At 45.9% G+C, this 20,986-nt stretch overlaps 1 protein-coding gene across 1 annotated transcript; it reads right to left on the bottom strand.

Moving 5' to 3' along the window:
- Positions 1-2,179: 2,179 nt before the first annotated feature.
- LOC130275409 (uncharacterized) lies at positions 2,180-20,195 on the bottom strand. Its single transcript, XM_056523328.1, has 8 exons — positions 19,654-20,195; positions 18,987-19,157; positions 16,892-16,983; positions 5,460-5,522; positions 3,755-3,893; positions 3,109-3,297; positions 2,602-2,727; positions 2,180-2,387 (listed from the first exon to the last, which is right to left on the bottom strand). The coding sequence occupies exons 1-8, from the start codon at positions 20,053-20,055 to the stop codon at positions 2,256-2,258; spliced, it is 1,314 nt and encodes a 437-aa protein (XP_056379303.1). The 5' UTR covers positions 20,056-20,195; the 3' UTR covers positions 2,180-2,255.
- Between the last annotated feature and the right edge of the window lie 791 nt (positions 20,196-20,986).

Below are 20,986 nucleotides of genomic sequence, written 5' to 3'. Positions count from 1 at the left end.
CCCATAGCAAACCTCTCCTGCTCTGGACAGTTCCTGACATGGACAGAGGTGTCAGCAGAGAGCACTGTGGTCAGACTGGAAAGATCTACACAACTTCCTCTGGAGCATACAGCAGCTGATAAGTACTGGAAGGGTTAAGATTTTTTTAATAGAAGTAATTTACTAATCTGTTTAACTTTCTGTAACCAGTTGATTTGAAACAAAAAAATTTCCACTGGAGTGCCCAGTTTCAAAATACTAGAATACATTCCTAGCAGGGTTATACAGGGCTTAAAGGGGTACTCCGCCCCTATCCTTTGGATGTCAGATCGCCAGGGTCCCACTGCTGGGGACCCCCGGGATCTCCGCTATGGCACCCCGCTATCATTACTGCACATAGAGAGTTCGCTCTGTGCGTAATGACGAGCGATACAGGGGACGGAGCAGCATGACGTCACAGCCCCGCCCCTTGTGACATCATGGCCCACCCACTTAATGCAAGTCTATGGCAGGGGGTGTGACGGCCACCACGCCCCCTCCCATATACTTGTATTGAGGGGGTGGGCCATGACATCACAAGGGGCGGAGCCGTGATGTCACGATGCTCCGGCCCTTGTATTGCCCGTCAGTAATGATAGCGGGGTGCCGCAACGGAGATCCCGGGGGTCCCCAGCAGAGGGATCCTGGCGATCTGACATCTTATCCCCTATACTTTGGATAGGGGATAAGATGTCTAGGGGCGGAGTACCCCTTTAACCCCTTAAGGACTCAGGGTTTTTCCGTTTTTGCACTTTCGTTTTTTCCTCCTTACCTTTTAAAAATCATAACCCTTTCAATTTTCCACCTAAAAATCCATATTATGGCTTATTTTTTGCGTCGCCAATTTTACTTTGCAGTGACATTAGTCATTTTACCCAAAAATGCACGGCGAAACGGAAAAAAAAATCATTGTGCGACAAAATAAAATAAAAAACGCCATTTTGTAACTTTTGGGGGCTTCCGTTTCTACGCAGTGCATATTTCGGTAAAAATGACACCTTATCATTATTCTGTAGGTCCATACGGTTAAAATGATCCCCTACTTATATAGGTTTGATTTTGTCGCACTTCTGGAAAAAATCATAACTACATGCAGGAAAATTTATACGTTTAAAAATGTCATCTTCTGACCCCTATAACTTTTTTATTTTTCCACGTACAGGGCGGTATGAGGACTAATTTTTTGCGCCGTGATCTGAAGTTTTTATCAGTATGATTTTTGTTTTGATCGGACTTTTTAATCACTTTTTATTCATTTTTTTAATGGCATAAAAAGTGACCAAAATACGCTTTTTTGGACTTTGGAATTTTTTTGCGCGTACACCATTGACCGTGTGGTTTAATTAATGATATATTTTTATAGTTCGGACATTTACGCACGCGTCGATACCACATATGTTTATTTATTTATTTTTTTTACACTGTTTTAATTTTTTTATGGGAAAAGGGGGGTGATTCAAACTTTTATTAGGGAAGGGGTTAAATGACCTTTATTAACACTTTTTTTTTACATTTTTTTTGCAGTGTTATAGGTCCCATAGGGACCTATAACACTGAACACACTGATCTCTTATACTGATCATTGTTATCCCATAGGGACCTATAACACTGCACACACTGATCTCCTATGCTGATCACAGGCGTGTATTAACACGCCTGTGATCAGCATTATCGGCGCTTGACTGCTCCTGCCTGGATCTCAGGCACGGAGCAGTCATTTGTCGATCAGACACCGAGGAGGCAGGTAAGGGCCCTCCCGGTGTCCGGTCAGCTGTTCGGGACGCCGCGATTTCACCGCGGCGGTCCCGAACAGCCCGACTGAGCAGCCGGGTCACTTTCAGTTTCACTTTAGAAGCGGCGGTCAGCTTTGACCGCCACTTCTAAAGGGTTAATACCGCACATCGCCGCGATCGGCGATGTGTGGTATTAGCCGCGGGTCCCGGCCGTTGATGAGCGCCGGGACCGACGCGATATGATGCAGGATCGCGGCGCGATCCCGCTTCATATCGCGGGAGCCGGCGCAGGACGTAAATATACGTCCTGCGTCGTTAAGGGGTTAAGAGCTCTTAGGTAGTGTTATAAATGTGTTCAGGGGTTTATTCCATTGCCAGTTAGCATCAAACTAGTTTGACCAGAATAAAAAATGTCCTGAAAGTTCCCTCATTCCTAATCATTAGAAGGATTTTTTATTTTATAACACAGGTGGAATGGCTTGGTTTGTGTTACTGTTCATTGGATCAGGTTTTCCATGCTGCGCTTGTATATGAGAATCCTGTAAAGAATTTTTGTTCATTTGAGGATATTCCTGGCAGGTTGGTCTCCTCTGGTAGTAGGATTTCATTACTAGTAGCCTCCTCTTCTAATGACATCTGGAAAAAAAAAAAAAACATTTATATAATGTAAACCAGAAAACAGATTTGGGGACATTTTATGTCTATTTCCTTGTTCTGAAGGTGTCTTAAAGGTTTTTCTAACTATAATTCTTCTCTATTGTCCTTAGTAGAGAAAGGATAAGTTCTGCTGCTGGTTTTCTCATGGAAAATAATAGGAGTATATGGGAAGAATACACTACAGAATATTTACCTGGCATGGATGGTTTGGTGGATGGAGACGACAGGCTTCTACTTCTGTCCAGTTTATATCCCGGAACAATCCATGATGGCGGATGTTGTTTTCATTCAGCCGTCTATTGGGATCTCTCTTTAACAGCTGTAAAAAAGACAGAACAATAGAAGAATAAATAATCATATGTTATTATAATATCAGAGACATTTTATGGGTGATGATATTATTGTGGGAATATATATAGGTCACTTCTGTCCTTTAGGCTCAGGCTTCACATTTGTTGGCACAAGATGCAGTAACATTGCTATTACTATAACTCACTCACCACTTCAATGTTTCCCTATCTTAAAATTCTATTAATTCTTTGTCACCTACAGAGAAACTTTGAGGTGAACTCCCAGACCCCATAATGCTTTGATTTTACGATGATTCACAGCCATAGTACCCGGCTTTATTATAAGGTACTTTTATAGGATAATAATTATTTCACTTGTCCCAACAACAGTGATGATCGTCCATACTCACTTGCTGAATCAGATCCTTCAGTTCAGGATTCATGTCCCCCGGGAACGATAGATGACTCTTAAGGATCTTTCTCTTTAATGCCGCTGGTGTCTTTGCTTGGAGCGGTAACATTCCGGTCGCGAGCTCGTACAGGATCACTCCACAGGACCACCAGTCCACACCGAAGCTATACTTCTTATTGGAAACCATCTAAGAAAAGGAAATGGATAATGAATGTATATTCTTACTGAATGATACATCTGAATGGATGCTCAGCTATATATGGAGATGCCAAACTGTACTGTGATCTACTAGTGATTATGGGATGTACAATATTACCCTTAGATATAACATCGGGTATCAGATCTCCAGCTTTATATGAAGCTGAATATCTGAGATCCATAAAATAATTCACCTGCTAATCTGGATCATTGTTCTGTATTATTAGGAATAAAGTATAATCTGTATAAACATTTACATACAGATTGTCATTTACTCCATGTCATAGAGTGATAGATAAATTATCAAAAATTCTTGTGTTAATGAATAACAACCAAGAATTACAGAAAATCCAACATAAGAGGCAGAGAAAGATAGAAATGTCAAAAACAACATAAAACCCTGCACTTCTCTCCCGTCAGTCCTGGGCCGCACTGCGAGCACTCACCTCAGGGGCCATGTACTCCAGTGTTCCTGCATATCCTTGCGTAGTGTTGGAATCGCTCTCTAAGATGGTGGAAAGACCAAAGTCTGCGATTTTAAGATGTCCATTATTACTAATTAGGATATTGTCAGGTTTTAAATCTCTGCATAAGATATAAAATAAGAGGTTAAATATGTAATATACAATATATAAGGTGATAGGTATAATATGCAATATATAAGGTGATAGGTATAATATACAATATATAAGGTGAGAGGTATAATATACAATATATAAGGTGAGAGGTATAATATACTGTATATAAGGTGAGAGGTATAATATACAATATATAAGGTGAGAGGTATAATATACAATATATAAGGTGAGAGGTATAATATACAATATATAAGGTGAGAGGTATAATATACTGTATATAAGGTGAGAGGTATAATATACAATATATAAGGTGAGAGGTATAATATACAATATATAAGGTGAGAGGTATAATATACAATATATAAGGTGAGAGGTATAATATACTGTATATAAGGTGAGAGGTATAATATACAATATATAAGGTGAGAGGTATAATATACAATATATAAGGTGAGAGGTATAATATACAATATATAAGGTGAGAGGTATAATATACAATATATAAGGTGAGAGGTATAATATACTGTATATAAGGTGAGAGGTATAATATACTATATATAAGGTGAGAGGTATAATATACAATATATAAGGTGAGAGGTATAATATACAATATATAAGGTGAGAGGTATAATATACAATATATAAGGTGAGAGGTAGAATATACAGTATATAAGGTGAGAGGTATAATATACAATATATAAGGTGAGAGGTATAATATACTATATATAAGGTGAGAGGTATAATATACTGTATATAAGGTGAGAGGTATAATATACTGTATATAAGGTGAGAGGTATAATATACTGTATATAAGGTGAGAGGTATAATATACTATATATAAGATAAGAGGTATAATATACTATATATAAGGTGAGAGGTATAATATACTATATATAAGGTGAGAGGTATAATATACAATATATGAGGTGAGAGGTATAAGATACAATATATAAGGTGAGAGGTATAATATACTGTATATAAGGTGAGAGGTATAATATACTATTTATAAGATGAGAGGTATAATATACAATATATAAGGTGAGAGGTATAAGATACAATATATAAGGTGAGAGGTATAATATACTGTATATAAGGTGAGAGGTATAATATACTGTATATAAGGTGAGAGGTATAATATACTGTATATAAGGTGAGAGGTATAATATACTGTATATAAGGTGAGAGGTATAATATACTGTATATAAGGTGAGAGGTATAATATACTGTATATAAGATGAGAGGTATAATATACAATATATAAGGTGAGAGGTATAAGATACAATATATAAGGTGAGAGGTATAATATACTATTTATAAGATGAGAGGTATAATATACAATATATAAGGTGAGAGGTATAAGATACAATATATAAGGTGAGAGGTATAATATACTGTATATAAGGTGAGAGGTATAATATACTGTATATAAGGTGAGAGGTATAATATACTGTATATAAGGTGAGAGGTATAATATACTGTATATAAGGTGAGAGGTATAATATACTGTATATAAGGTGAGAGGTATAATATACTGTATATAAGGTGAGAGGTCTCGGGATGGGGATCTACGTACCGGTGTATTACTCGCTTGGAATGGAGATATGATATTCCACTGATCAGCTCAGCCGCATAGAATCTAATGGAGAGAGAAGAGGATAGAAGTGGATCTATTTCTTTTCTAGAAGCTGATGTCCCTCACAAGAATCCCAGCAGAATATTGAGACGTCTATTTACATTGTTCTCTAAGGTGTCTGCAGCAGCTCTGAGGAGAATCTTATCAACTACAATCTCATCATTTATAATATTGTGTATTAGTGGTTATATAATGTGTATAATTGGTTTATATTCCACCAGTGAAGGGGGAGGAGGAAGATCTGTGACCTGTGATCCTCCTCCAGTCCCTGTGTGGCTTCAGATGAATTTAAGAATGAGCTATAAACCAAATATTAGGAGGTGCTATAATAAATGGAGGAACACAAATCATAGATTGAAGACAACATTGATATCTCAAGGTAACCACTAATGTAATAACCATTTGTTCCATATCATAAGTGTCCATAGTCTATAAACCAATGACTGCTATGAGCAGATACACAGTACGCTCATATCAGTGTTCACTATTTTATCCTAATCCACAGTTCTGCTCAACTCACTCACTATAAATAATGCATATTTTGCCTTTGATGTGTTACATATTCTCACTTACACTCTTTAGTAGTGCGGTTTTTGTCATTACTTCCATTATCTGTCTTTCAAACCGCACATCCAGACCCTCACCACCTCCTGCCGCTTCACATTAAAAACATTTCTCAGATCCGCTGAGTCCTCAACTTTGATTAAACTAAACTATTGGTTCATGTCCTTGATCTCTCATTTGGGATACTACAACATCCTCCTCTGCGGCTTCCATCAGACATCATGGCTCCCCTCCAATCTATCCTCAACTCTGCTGCCCCACTTACCCACCTCTCCTCGTTTCTTTGTGCCTCTCCAATTGGCCAGTCCCTTCACTGACTACCCATCGCCAAAGAATTCAGTCTAAATTGTTCACCATAACATACAAGGCCATCTACAACCTGTCCCCTCTATACATCTCTGACGTGACCTCCCGATACCACCCCTCACATAACCTCCGATCCTCACAAGACTTCCACCTGTGCTCTTACCTCCTGGGCACCTCTCACCACTGTCTACAAGATTTCTCCTGTACTTTCCCCCATACACTGGAACTCACTACCCCGACCAATCTCATCCACCATCAAGACCTTCAAGAGTGACCTGAAGACCCATCTCTACAGACAATCCTATGACGACAATAACCCTGCGGCCACTGCACTGGGGACAGCTGCTTCCCTAACTTCTCCCAGACGACAGCTGTCCCCTCACCTACTGTTCCCTTCCCTCTCATTGTAGATTGTAAGTTCTTGTGGACAGGTCCCTCTCTCCCTCTATATCAGTCATTTACTCTCTATCACATCCATTGTACTTACATTTGTGTTATATATTTTATCCCTTATCATATGTACAGTGCCCTGGTACCAAAGAGCTGTATAAATAATAACAATCCGCCTTAATAACTATCTAACCATTGACTTTAATGACACCACATTAGATGCCTGTGGTCGATATCTCCCTATAATGATTTAATATAAAACCCCTGGGGTCAGCACCATGGACGACCCTGCACCAAGTGTATTGTAGGCTATAAAGTTATTATAGAGACTGTGACCACTAGAAGCCAGAGACATCCATTTATATCTGGCAGGTCAATAGTTAAAACATTATGGGGAAGCTTTATCAAAACCTGTCCAGAGGATCAGTTGCCCATAGCAACCAATCAGATCGCTTCTTTTATTTCTAACAAGGAACAAGGCCTCTGCAAAATGAAAGACACGATCTGATTGGTTGCTATGGGCAACTGGGAAACTTTTACTTTGCATCGGTTTTGATAAATCTCCCCCTATGTGTCTGACTCATTCCCTCTATTAGTCTATGGTCATGGAGACAAATTTCTTTGATCACCTGGGGATGCAATATTAACTTTTTACAAGTCTGGACATTTCTTTTAAACATTTATTTTACACTTTTCATGTAGAGCATGAACAGTATAAGCAATCTAATGATTGATATAAATGGTACCCTATGGGGACATAAAAAGTGTAAAATGTTAAAAAAAAAAAAAAAAAAAAACGAATAAGCCCCTTCCCAATCAAATTTAAATCACACTTTTTTCCTAATTTACCCAAAAACTGTGGCAGCGCATGTGTGAATGTCCAAACTATCAGAATGAGGAGATTTTTTTTTAACACTTACCGTAAAATCTCTTTCTCGAAGGATCCATTGGGGGACACAGACCGTGGGTGTATGCTGCTGTCTATAGGAGGTATGACACTATGGCAACAAAGAAGTCGGCTCCTCCCAGCAGGATATACCCACCTCCAGGCCCTGAGGTAATCAGTTTTAGTACCAGAGCAATAGGAGAGGACCGACAGGTCAAGGAAAAAACACAAACTGTCCGAGAATCAGACGAAAATATATAACTGAACACCCCCTCGGACAGAGAACCAAAGAGAAACCCAAAAGGGCGGGAGCTGTGTCCCCCAATGGATCCTTCGAGAAAGAGATTTTACGGTAAGTGTTAAAAAATCTCCTTTTCTCTATCGGCTCCATTGGGGGACACAGACCGTGGGACATACCAAAGCCGTCCCTTGGGTGGGCAAATAATCAGTCAGGCAGACGGCTGTTCCACTGCCGCCTGCAGCAGTCTACGGCCCAGACTAGCATCAGCCGATGCGAAGGTATGAACCCGGTAGAACCTCGAGAAAGTGTGCAAAGACGACCAAGTGGCCGCATTGCAAATCTGCGAGGCCGAGGCCTTGTTCTGGAGAGCCCAGGATGCCCCAACAGAAATGGGTAGAATGAGCCACAACCCTGAAAGGAAGAATCTTCCCCTTACAGCGATAGGCTTCCGAAATGGCAGACCGAATCCACCGAGAAGTGGTAGCCTTGGAAGCAGGTTGTCCCTTACTTGTCCCTTCGTCCTTCAGTAAGGACGAAAAAGGAATCGAACTGACGAAAGGAAGAAGAGATAGATAGGTAATACCTAACAGCTCAAACCACATCCAGTTTGTGGAGTAAATTCTCCTTAGGATGAGAAGGAGCGGGACAAAAGGACGAAAGAACAATGTCCTCATTGAGATGAAAGGCCAAAACAACCTTAGGCAAAAAGGAAGGATCTAGCCGGAAGACAACCTTGTCCTGGTGAAGCACCAGAAACGGAGAACGGCAGGAGAGAGCTGCCAATTCAGACACTCTCCGAATGGAGGAGATAAGAACAAGAAAACGCCACTTTCCAAGAAAGGAGGCACAGGGACACCTTCCCAAGGGGTTCAAAAGGTTCACCTTGGAGTACCCCCAGAACCAGATTCAAGTCCCAAGGGGGAGAAGGTGACTAATAAGGAGGGGCAGCATGCGCCACTCCTTGAAGGAAGGTCCGGACATGAGAATTAGAAGCCAGAAGACACTGGAAAAGAAAGAAAGGGCCGAAACCTGACCCTTAAGGGAACTGAGAGAGAACCCCAGTTCCAATCCCGACTGCAAGAAAGAGAGAAGACGGGAAACTGAAAAGGTAACAGGACACAAGACCTGAGCCTCACACCAACTAAAATAAGACCGCCAGGTACGGCGGTAAATTTTTGCAGAGGAGGACTTATGAGCCTTGAACATGATGCGAATGACTTGGGAAGAGAAACCGCGGCTCTCAAAACCGTGGTCTTGACCGCTATGCCGTCAAAGCAGAGACGGTAATAGGGGTGGCACAGGATACCTGAGATAGGAGGTCTGGATGATAAGGAAGGAGCAACGTTAAGTCGTCCAGGAGCCTGACCATGACAACGTACCATGCCCGCCGGGCCCAGGCTGGGCCACTAGAATGGCGGAAACGTCCCACTGAGAGTTTCCTCAAGACCCCGAAAAGAGAAGAAAGGGAGGAAACAAATAAGGTAAGGCAAAGCCCGACCACCAAATAGACAAGGTAGGGCAAGGCTCGACCAAGAGAGAGGAACGCTTCGGTTGTGGCGGGACAAGCAGAGGTCCACGCCTGGAGCGCCCCAGGGGTTGCAGATCACAGCAAACACCCCTGGATGTAGGGACCAGTGCCTTGGACGACTGAGGACCGGCCGAGAAGATCACATCCCAGGGGCGGCCAGACTGAAGATAACTGAGATGGCCGGAAACCTGAGTTCCACCCAGGAGGGGAATTCCCAAGAAGCAAGCGAAGAAAGAATTGCCCTAGGCCCCAAAATGTTGAATGGGAAAAAGTTTCTTGGAGGGCCAAGACCCCAGACCGGGTGGTCCCTGAAAACACCTCCCAGTCTGACAGACTGGCAGGGAAGGACAGGAAGGAACATACCCGAAAAAAATGAGGGGGAAAACGAAGCCACCATAGAAGGGACCAACAAGACTGACGAGAGAGGACGATCTTGCGGCCGAGAGACAATGGAGACCTGTCACACCGGAAGAAAATCACCAGTTGAAGAGGTCGGTGATGAAACTGGGCAAATGGCACGGCCTCCACGGCCGCCGCCAATCGACTCAGAACATCCATGCAAAAGCGAATGGAAACTGGAGCAGGGAGCCGAAGGCATCAGACTCTTGAAAAGAGTCGTCGGAGTCGAAAGCGGGCAGAGGCCGCATCGAACTGGAGCCCCAGGGGAGTGGTTGGGCTTGTCCCAAATGACCATCCAACCGAAGTGAGACAAGGTCTGGAGGTTGAGACTAAGACTCTCCAGGATCTGGGTCCTGGCTGGAGCTCAGATGAGGAGGTAGTCCAAATAAGGAATCACGGAAACAACTGTTGTCCGTAAAAAAGGCTATCACAGGCGCCAGGACTTTGGTATAGGTCCGCGGAGAAGTGGCCAGACCGAAATGGATAGCCACAAGAGAAAATGACCGTCCGGAACTGCAGAGCGGAGGAACCAATGATGACCGGGAAACAATGAGAAGTGGAGGTCCACTGAGGAACGAAAACTCCCCTTGAACCATGGACGCCAGCACCGAACGGAGAGACTCCATTCGGGATGGGAATGCAAGACGCTGGCTGAGATACTCGAGAACCAAGACTGGGCGAACAGAAACGCCTTTCTTGGAGACCACAGAGAAGTTGGAATAAACCTCGAAAACGATCCCCTGAAGCTGCATGTCCAGGCATCCCCGAGGGTAAGAGGCGACCAACCACCCGAGAGAGGTCGGCGGGTGGGGGCGACCCTTCAGGCCGAGGAAGGCCTACGGGTGCCTGATGGGGCCGCCAAACGGCCGGAACGGATAGCCGACATCCGGGAGGAATGGGATCGGAAAGTGGAGCCCTCTTCCCATGAAGGCGCCTGGCTGGACCCTTTGTTGGTACCCTTTGTTGGTACCAAAGGTCCGCAGAACCGGAAGGAGGACTTACGACGGAAAGCGATTCTGTGAGTCTTACCAGAGGTAAAAAAAAACTCTTCTTCCGCCCTTCGCCTCACTTCCTGAAGGTGGCATCCGCATTCCAGGCTTAAAGCCACATGAAGGGACGGTGGCTACCAGGTAGCTTGTGGTAAAGGCAGCACAGTGGCTGCACATGGAAGCAGAACACAGAAAAATCTCCGGCTGCACAGCATCGGAGAGCTAGATTAAATAAATCCTCTGGAGGGATCTTGAAGACTACCCTGGCGGAGTTGGAAGACCATACTAAAAGGGTCTTTGACACCCAGGCAGAAGCAAAAGCAGGAAAACCTGCTGCCTCAAGGGCAGAGATTGCCAAAATATCCACCTTCATGTCCGCTGGATTCTTGAAGGCAGCCGCATCAGCCAACGGCCGGATAGGCGCCTTAGAGAGGCGGGAGACCGGCGGATCCACAGTTGGAGAGTAGGTCCACTGAGCAATGAGGTCCTTGGCAAAGGAATACTGCGCTTGAACCTTCTTCGTTAACCTGAAACTTCATGTCAGGGTGACTTCAGGCGGATACCCGCAGGGCGTAAAATTCAGCGTGAGAGCTGAAAGTCTTGAGTGCCGGTCGGGCACAGAGAAGAAGACTTCTGGAGCCACGTCTGAAGTTCCTTGGTCCTTTAGATGGAAGGTGTCTCTTATGGCCGCAACCACTGAGTACACCACATCAGGCACATCCGTGCGGTCCTCTGAGTCGGAGGCCGAATCAGAAACCTCATCCACAAGTTCTCCAGGTGAATGGGAACGAGGTGAGGTAGCCCTGGAAGAGGTCGTGCATGATGAAAGGAAACTTCTGGACCACGTCCGAAGTTCCTGGGTCCTTTTGCTGGAAGGTGTCTCTTATGGCCGCAACCAATGAGTACACCACATTAGGCACATCCGTGCGGTCCTCTGAGTCGGAGGCTGAATCAGAAACTTCTTCCACAAGTTCTCCAAGTGAATGGGAACATGTGAGGTGGCCCTGGAAGAGAGAGACTGTCCTGGTACGCGAGTCTGGAGAGCCAGAGCGGCGACCCTGGGAGCATTCTCTAGAGAAGCGACGCTTGCTACAGGTCGGAGTAACGGGGCTGTCACGATTCGGCTTACGGGTTGTGGATCCGCTGTGTCAGCGAGGGATTGGCGTGGACCGTGCTAGTGGACCGGTTCTAAGAGGCTACTGGTTTTCACCAGAGCCCGCCGCAAAGCGGGATGGTCTTGCTGCGGCAGTAGCAACCAGGTCGTATCCACTAGCAACGGCTCAACCTCACTGACTGCTGAGAAGGCGTGGGAGAGAAGGACAAGGCAGAGGCAAGGTCAGACGTAGCAGAAGGTCGGGGGCAGGCGGCAAGGTTCGTAGTCAGGATGGATAGCAGAAGTTCAGGTACACAGGCTTTGGACACACTAAACGCTTTCACTGGCACAAGGCAACAAGATCCGGCAAGGGAGTGCATGGGAGGAGATCAGATATAGCCAGGGAGCAGGTGGAAGCCAATTAAGCTAATTGGGCCAGGCACCAATCATTGGTGCACTGGCCCTTTAAGTCTCAGAGAGCTGGCGCGCGCGCGCCCTAGAGAGCGGAGCCGCGCGCGCCAGCACATGACAGCAGGGGACCGGGACGGGTAAGTGACCTGGGATGCGATTCGCGAGCGGGCGCGTCCCGCTGTGCGAATCGCATCCCCGACGGCCATGACAGTGCAGCGCTCCCGGTCAGCGGGACTGACCGGGGAGCTGCAGGGAGAAAGACGCCGTGAGCGCTCCGGGGAGGAGCGGGGACCCGGAGCGCTAGGCGTAACAGTACCCCCCCCCTTAGGTCTCCCCTTTTTTTTGTCCGGTGACTGCCTCCCCTGGGATGAGGACACCGGGAAAGAATGGATGGTTTCCTCAATGGCAGGCAGTACAGCAGGAGTAGGAATGGGGAGGGAGGGCAGAGGGTGAAGCTTGGCACGGGGCAGGGAGACACAAGGACGGGAGCCATGAGGAGGCACAGAGGCTTGCCTGACGGGACTGGGAGGGGGGAGAGGCACTTCCTGTGGCAGGCAGAGTCCCAGTACTTGATCTCCCCGGTGGTCCAATCAAGGGTGGGCGAATGAAGCCGGAGCCATGGCAGACCGAGGAGGACCTCAGAGGTACAGCCGGGGAGAACGAAGAGCTCAATCCTCTCGAGGTGGGGTCCAATAGACATGAGGAGGGGTTCTGTGCGGTAACGCACGGTGCAGTCCAATCTTGCTCCGTTGACCGCGGAAATGTAGAGCGGCTTGACGAGACGGGTCACCGGGATGCTGAATTTATTCACAAAGGACTCCAATATAAAATTTCCAGAGGCACCAGAGTCCAAGCAGGCCACGGCTGAGAAGGAGGAGTTGGCTGAAGAAGAGATCCGCACGGGCACCGTGAGACGTGGAGAAGCAGACTTAGAGCCAAGAGACGCCACACCCACGTGAGCTGGGTGAGTGCGTGCGTTTCCCAGGCGTGGAGGACGGATAGGGCAATCCACCAAGAAATGCTCGGTACTGGCACAGTACAGACAGAGATTTTCTTCTCTACGGCGATTCCTTTCTTCCTGGGTCAGGCGAGACCGATCCACTTGCATGGCCTCCTCGGCGGGAGGCCCAGGCGTAGACTGCAAAGGATGCTGTGGGAGAGGTGCCCAGAGATCTAAGTCTTTTTCCTGGCGGAGCTCTTGGTGTCGCTCAGAAAAACGCATGTCAATGCGGGTAGCCAAATGGATGAGTTCTTGGAGGTTGGGAGGAATCTCTCGTGCGGCCAGCACATCCTTGATGCGACTGGATAGGCCTTTTTTAAAGGTCGCGCAGAGAGCCTCGTTATTCCATGATAACTCGGAAGCAAGAGTACGAAATTGGATGGCGTACTCGCCCACTGAAGAATTACCCTGGACCAGGTTCAACAGGGCAGTCTCGGCAGAAGAAGCTCGGGCTGGCTCCTCGAAGACACTCCGGAGTTCAGCGAAGAAGGCCTGGACTGTGGCTGTGGCAGGATCATTGTGGTCCCAGAGCGGTGTGGCCCAAGACAAGGCCTTTCCTGAAAGAAGGCTTACTACGAACGCCACCTTAGACCGTTCTGAAGGAAACAAGTCCGACAACATCTCCATATGCAGGGAACACTGAGACAAAAATCCACGGCAGAGTTTAGAGTCCCCATCAAATTTGTCCGGCAGGGACAAGCGGAGGTTAGGAGCGGCCACTCGCTGCGGAGGAGGTGCAGGAGCTGGCGGAGGAGATGGTTGCTGCTGTAGCAGAGGCAGAAGTTGCTGTAACATGGCGGTCAACTGCGACAGCTGCTGTCCTTGTTGGGCAATCTGCTGCGATTGCTGAGCGACCACCGTGGGAAGATCAGCGAGACTTGGCAGCGGCACCTCAGCGGGATCCATGGCCGGATCTACTGTCACGATTCGGCTTACGGGTTGTGGATCCGCTGTGTCAGCGAGGGATTGGCGTGGACCGTGCTAGTGGACCGGTTCTAAGAGGCTACTGGTTTTCACCAGAGCCCGCCGCAAAGCGGGATGGTCTTGCTGCGGCAGTAGCAACCAGGTCGTATCCACTAGCAACGGCTCAACCTCACTGACTGCTGAGAAGGCGTGGGAGAGAAGGACAAGGCAGAGGCAAGGTCAGACGTAGCAGAAGGTCGGGGGCAGGCGGCAAGGTTCGTAGTCAGGATGGATAGCAGAAGTTCAGGTACACAGGCTTTGGACACACTAAACGCTTTCACTGGCACAAGGCAACAAGATCCGGCAAGGGAGTGCATGGGAGGAGATCAGATATAGCCAGGGAGCAGGTGGAAGCCAATTAAGCTAATTGGGCCAGGCACCAATCATTGGTGCACTGGCCCTTTAAGTCTCAGAGAGCTGGCGCGCGCGCGCCCTAGAGAGCGGAGCCGCGCGCGCCAGCACATGACAGCAGGGGACCGGGACGGGTAAGTGACCTGGGATGCGATTCGCGAGCGGGCGCGTCCCGCTGTGCGAATCGCATCCCCGACGGCCATGACAGTGCAGCGCTCCCGGTCAGCGGGACTGACCGGGGAGCTGCAGGGAGAAAGACGCCGTGAGCGCTCCGGGGAGGAGCGGGGACCCGGAGCGCTAGGCGTAACAGGGGCGATGCCTGCGAGGGGAGCGCCCGTGCCTGCCAGAAGACTCGGGGGATGAGTCAGATGACACCCCTATGATGCTGCAAGAGCGTCAGAATAGGGGGAGAGCGAGACCCTCCGGAGGGCCAGTGTAGGGAGGGCCTCTCCAAGGCAGTCACCACCTAACTGGAGACCTGAGCCAAGTCGGATATAGACTGGGAGAGGGAGGGAACCCAGGCTGGAGGGGCGGCCGAACCCACCGGGTCGGGAAGAACAACCGGGGTAGAGTAGCAGGGGGGTCTGGGGTAGCAGTGGAGCAGGCAGAATAAGTGGTTCAGCAGAACCAGACAGTTTAGAGTTACAGTATTGACAGAGTAAAGGAGTAGCTAACACTCCAGTTAACTGTTTAGAGGGAGGCCGTTCTGGGCCTCTCTCATCCAAGACTGTGTTCCATTTCACTGTGTTGCTGATACAGTCTGTTTATCTTACTGTTTCACATGCCTTGAGATCCCCATAGACCACAATGGGCCTATTTAAAAAATTAAACCACAACATTGTAACACTCTGTCCCACTCCAGGACTCGAACCTGTGGTGGTCTTCAGGCTGTCAAAGAGGAGAAATGCCGGCCAATAGCAGGTGAGGGGCGTGTTAGGAGCAGGGGGAACTGCTGATTGGCCCCTGCCATCAATCGCGCGCACAGCGCTGATTGGTGTACAGTTCGTGCCCAGAGAAGCATTAACAAGAAGTCTGTAATGGCGCCCGCTCCTTGCCCCGAGCACACAGGGGAATTGAGCGGACTAGACGCCGCCGGCAGCAGCCGCTGCCGAAAGTGAATGTAAACCGGCGCTCAGAGCGCCCGCATAGAGAACGCGCGGCTGTCAGCCGCTTCAATGTAAAAACACACACACAGATGTTCCACACACACACACACAGTATATATGAATAAAGTGTAGAGGGTTGTGCCCCATCCAAACTGCCACTGCTCCCCTCAGTAATAAAGGACCCCCTGTCCAGGCAAGCCCCATTAGACCCATGAGAAAAGTGGGCCAAAAACAGAGGGTATCCAGCTGTTGCAAATCTGCACCTAAGAAAGGGAAATATACTCACCTCAGTCATAAGAACTTGCCTCATGAAGTCTTCCTATGAAGTCTTCAGCCAGCTTTTATCACCTGCATCATGCCGAGCTACCATGTGCGAGCGAGGCGAGCAAGGAGATAGGGTGACCCGGACCCATGAGGTACAACCCCAGGCGCTGACCGTTGGCAAGAGGGGGTGAACAGCGCATATACACAATGTCTGTGCCCCCTTACTCGCAATGGGGAAACAGTGAGCCGCAGTTCCTGAGTCCCCACCTGAAAACATGAAAGAAAAAGGAATAAAAAACTAACACATTCCCTAACTAGGAAAATAATAAAACATAAGACCTGGTCTGGAGAAATCCAGACCATGTCCACCTCCTTCAGACACTAAGCTTAAACTGATTAGCTCAGAGCCTGGAGGCGGGTATATCCTGCTGGGAGGAGCCGACTTTCTTATTGCCCTAATGCCACACCTCCTAGAGACAGCAGCATACACCCACGGTCTGTGTCCCCCAATGGAGCCGATAGAGAAATATTGTTAATGGTCCTGTACACTGAACTGTGTAAACATAAAAACGTCTGCTTCCTTTTGGTCACAGCAAAAAAACTATTAAAAATTGACATATGTACAAAAGTGAATTAATACTACAGATCACAGCGCCACAAAAAAAAGGGCCTTATATGGGTCTGTGGATGGAAAGATTAGTTCTGGCTCTTAGAAGGTGCGGAGGAAAAAAAAACAAAATGCAAAACTAAAATAGTCAGTGTCCTCAAGGAGTTAAACTTCCGATCTATAACTAATAATATTCCTGTACATATGGTCTCCTCTCATTCACAGACTATATCACTATCCGGTCACTTCCTCATACACTTTCTATGCTCCTTACTTCACTGTCTCCTCATCACATTTCCCTGTAGACTCCAGTTTGTCCTTTAGGCTGCCTCCTCCAATATACTCTAAGATGTAATATAAGAGCTCCTGTTCCAAAGAGAGAAATTGGGACTTATCAGCATCATAGAAATGACAACCACTATCTATCTAGCTATCTATCTCATATCTACCATATTTATCGGCGTATAACACGCACGCCCATTTTAACAGGGAAATTTAAGTTAAAAAAATAAAATGTAAAATAAATGACTTGGACTAAATGCCACATCATCCCCCCCAACTTTGTTTTCTTCTGCACCTGTTTGGTCCCGTCCCCTCCAGTGCCACATCATTCCTTCCCTTTTATCAGTCCCTGTGCCACATTTACCCCTCTCATTGCCACCCCCATGTCTCATCATCCCCCCATGTCTCATCATTTCCCCCTGTCATAGACTACCACTAGCCATACAGAAATTAAGTTTTTAGTGCCTCCCCCACCATCATTTCCCCCTGTCTCATCATGTCCCCCATCATTCCCCCCTCATCATTTCCCCGTCTCATCATCCCCCCACCCTGTTTCATCATCCTCCCACCCTGTCTCATCATCCTCCCACCCTGTCTCATCATCCTCCCACCCTGTCTCATCATCCCCCCCCACCCTGTCTCATCATCCCCCCCACCCTGTCTCATCATCCCCCCCCACCCTGTCTCATCATTTCACCCTGTCTCATCATCCCCCCCACCCTGTCTCATCATCCCCCCCACCCTGTCTCATCATTTCACCCTGTCTCATTATCCCCCATCATTTCCCCCTCCCTCATCATTTCACCCTGTCTCATCATCCCCCCATCATTTCCCCCTCCCTCATCATTTCACCCTATCTCATCATCCCCCATCATGTTCCTCCTATGCTATTCTTCCCCTCCCTCATCATTTCCCCTTTTCCCTGCTTTTCATAGTTTTTTTTATTTTCCTTACCTGGTTGCGCTTCGGCAGGCCAGGTCAGGCGGCGGGTCTTGCGGGCTGTGGTCAGTGAAGCAGATGAGTGACGTCCTCTCCCGGCTCCTCTGTGCGGCATCAGTGACGTCACTTTTCATTTCCTGTAACCGCCGCTAGTCAGAGTTCGGAGTGCGGCGACTACAGGAAATGAAAAGTGACATCACTGATGCCGCGCAGAGGAGCCGGGAGAGGACGTCACTCATCTGCTTCACTGACCACAGCCCGCAAGAGGTAAGGAAAATAAAAAAAACTATGAAAAGCAGGGGAAAGGGGGAATGATTAGGGAGGGAGGAGGGTAAGAAAAATTAAAAGCATAGCGGGGAGGAGCCGCCGCTGGTCACTGATTTAAAGTGGCCGCGTCCGTGCTGCTAATACTTAACAAGCAGCTGCTGCTGTGGCGCTTTAAATCAGTGACCAGAAGATTTATCGGCGTATAACACGCAGTCAGGCTTTTTGCCTTAAATTTAAGTTTTAAAAGTGCGTGTTATACGCCGATAAATACGGTATCTAACTCATATCTATCTATCTCATATCTATCTATCTATCTCATATCTATCTATCTATCACATATCTATCTGTCCATCTCATATCTATCTATCTATCTCATCTATCTATCTATCTCATATCTATCTATCTATCTATCTATCTATCTATCTCATATCTATCTCATCTATCTATCTATCTATCAATCACATATCTATCTATCACATATCTATCTGTCTATCTCATATCTATCTATCTATCACATATCTATCTATCTATTTATCTATCTATCTCATATCTATCTATCTCATATCTATCTATCTCATATCTATCTATCTATCTCATATCTATCTATCACATATCTATCTATCTATCACATATCTATCTATCTAGCTATCTATCTATCTCATATCTATCTATCTTTTTCTGTATACACTGTATACTCCAAGGACCATGCTAGTACATAGACATATATAATAATGGTATCTATAAGATTTGCCAACCTGTGAAGGGTTAATAATAGAAAATATAATCTCCAGGACTAATACTGTTCAGTCCATACAGTGTCCAATATCCATAGGTATATATCAGTAGTGAGGACAGACAGTATAATATAAGGACCAGGTTACCTTGGTCTGGAAGCTTTGGTGCAGGTGGGTGAAGAATGGACTGGCCTCCACCATCTCCAGTACCCTTCTCTCCAGGGTGGCGCTTTCTGGCTCCTCCTCAATAATTTGTTTTTTTGAGGCGATTTTTACTGCCACCTTTGCCTTATGCGCAGCGTGTGATGCGAGCAGCACCTGTGTGATGTACAAGAGACACAGATATTGTGTTACATGGAGGCGTCAGGAAGAAAATCTTATCAAACACAACCTGATCAATGGGGAAAACTGATCAAATGGAAGAAGAAAAATATGGGATTTGGATTAGGAATAATTTGGGGATTAACTTGTATTTTATGTCAATATGAAATAAAGTTTATATCTAAGGGAAGAATAAGCTGAATATCAGAAGGGACCCGAGGGCCACAGAAAAGGCCGGTGCTGGACGACTATTGGATCCACCAGAAAATCTACCGATCAATATAAAAACCAAATCCAACAAAACCAGATCTCATTCCAGCCCTGAGGTTATAAAATCCAGGACTGACAAGTAGCTACAATACACTGACTGCAATGTGGTCCCTGAATGGGAATTTATTGTGATTGAATCTTCAGCTTTTCCCCCCACATAATCTTCTGATGTTCTCCGATCATTACATGGAATATAATATCATTTCTAATTTGGTCACATTACCTTCCCATAGTTTCCGCTCCCGAGCTCTCGGTGGAATGTGAAGTCTTTTAGCTTCTCTTTTGGGGACAACTTGTCCTCATCTTGAGAAGTCTTGGTCCTAGAAGTCTCCCCCAGGTTGGATTCTTCTATCTTTCTCAGCTTGATCGCTGGTGTCTGCTGTTCCACATCCTCCTCTGCTCCCAAATCCTTGGAGGCCTTCCGTTTTCCCCTCATTTTCCCCCAAACCCCTCTACCCAACCCAAATTCTACAAAGATTTGTAGAAATAACAATATATCTCTCTCTCCCACAAAATCGCTGTTTCTCCTATGAAAGGTAAACCGCACTGAATGTCCAGAGAATAAAGCGTCAACTATAGAACGTTGGTCCTTGTTGGGTAATGATGACATCACAATGTCCGTCATCTGGGACTGTACAAGTCATGGCTGCCCCACTGCCCCCTGTATAACACTGATAGGATAGGAATTAAATGATGGATTTATCTGTAATATTTCTAAAGCTGTAATATATTGTATTTCTGTATTTATAGGGGAATAAACCATGAATGGTGGAGATGTAGGGCGGAGGATTATAGATACTTTAACCCTTTAAGGACACAGCCAATTTTAATTTTGGTGTTTTAGGTTTTTCCTTTTTACCTTATAAGAGATGTAACTCTTTTATTTTTCCACCTACAGATCCATATGAGGACTTGTTTTTTTGTGGCAACAATTTTACTTTGTAATGACATTTATTATTATTTTTTTTACTATTTACTATCCGTTTTTACGCAGTACACTTTTTCTTTATTTGGTGGGTCCAAATGGATACAACGATACTCCAGTTATACAGGTTTTATTTTGTTTTACTACTTTTAAAAAAAATTATAACTTTTGTACATAAATTTGTATGTTTAAAAATCTCCTCTTCTGACCCCTTTGACATTTTCACCTTTTTTGTATACTGTGGTGTGTGAGGGCTAATTTTTTTGTATGTAGTATTTATTGGTACCATTTTTGTTTGGATGGGACTTTTCGATCACTTTTTATACATTTTTTTTATGGTATACGCAATTCCCGACTATGGTATTTTTTTTTACGTATATGCTATTGACCGCGCAGTTTAATTGGTGTTATATTTTTATAAAGAAACAAAAAATCCAGACCTTAAAGGGGTATTCCAGGAAAAACTTTTTTATATATCAACTGGCTCCAGAAAGTTAAACAAATTTGTAAATTACTCATATTAAAAAATCTTAATCCTTTCAGTACTTATGAGCTTCTGAAGTTAAGGTTGTTCTTTTCTGTCTAAGTGCTCTCTGATGACACGTGTCTCGGGAACCGCTCAGTTTAGAAG

Source organism: Hyla sarda, chromosome 6, assembly GCF_029499605.1.
Source record: "Hyla sarda isolate aHylSar1 chromosome 6, aHylSar1.hap1, whole genome shotgun sequence".
Taxonomy (NCBI): domain Eukaryota; kingdom Metazoa; phylum Chordata; class Amphibia; order Anura; family Hylidae; genus Hyla; species Hyla sarda.
This window is presented reverse-complemented; position numbering and strand designations above follow the sequence as displayed.

Coding starts and splice junctions, on each gene's coding strand:
- LOC130275409 (XM_056523328.1), bottom strand. CDS start 20,055: ATGACGGACATTGTGATGTCATCATTACCCAACAAGGACCAACGTTCT. Junction 3,894..5,459: donor TCCAAGCGAGTAATACACCG/GTACGTAGATCC, acceptor TATCTTATGCAG/AGATTTAAAACCTGACAATA. Junction 2,388..2,601: donor CACCAAACCATCCATGCCAG/GTAAATATTCTG, acceptor TTTTTTTTCCAG/ATGTCATTAGAAGAGGAGGC.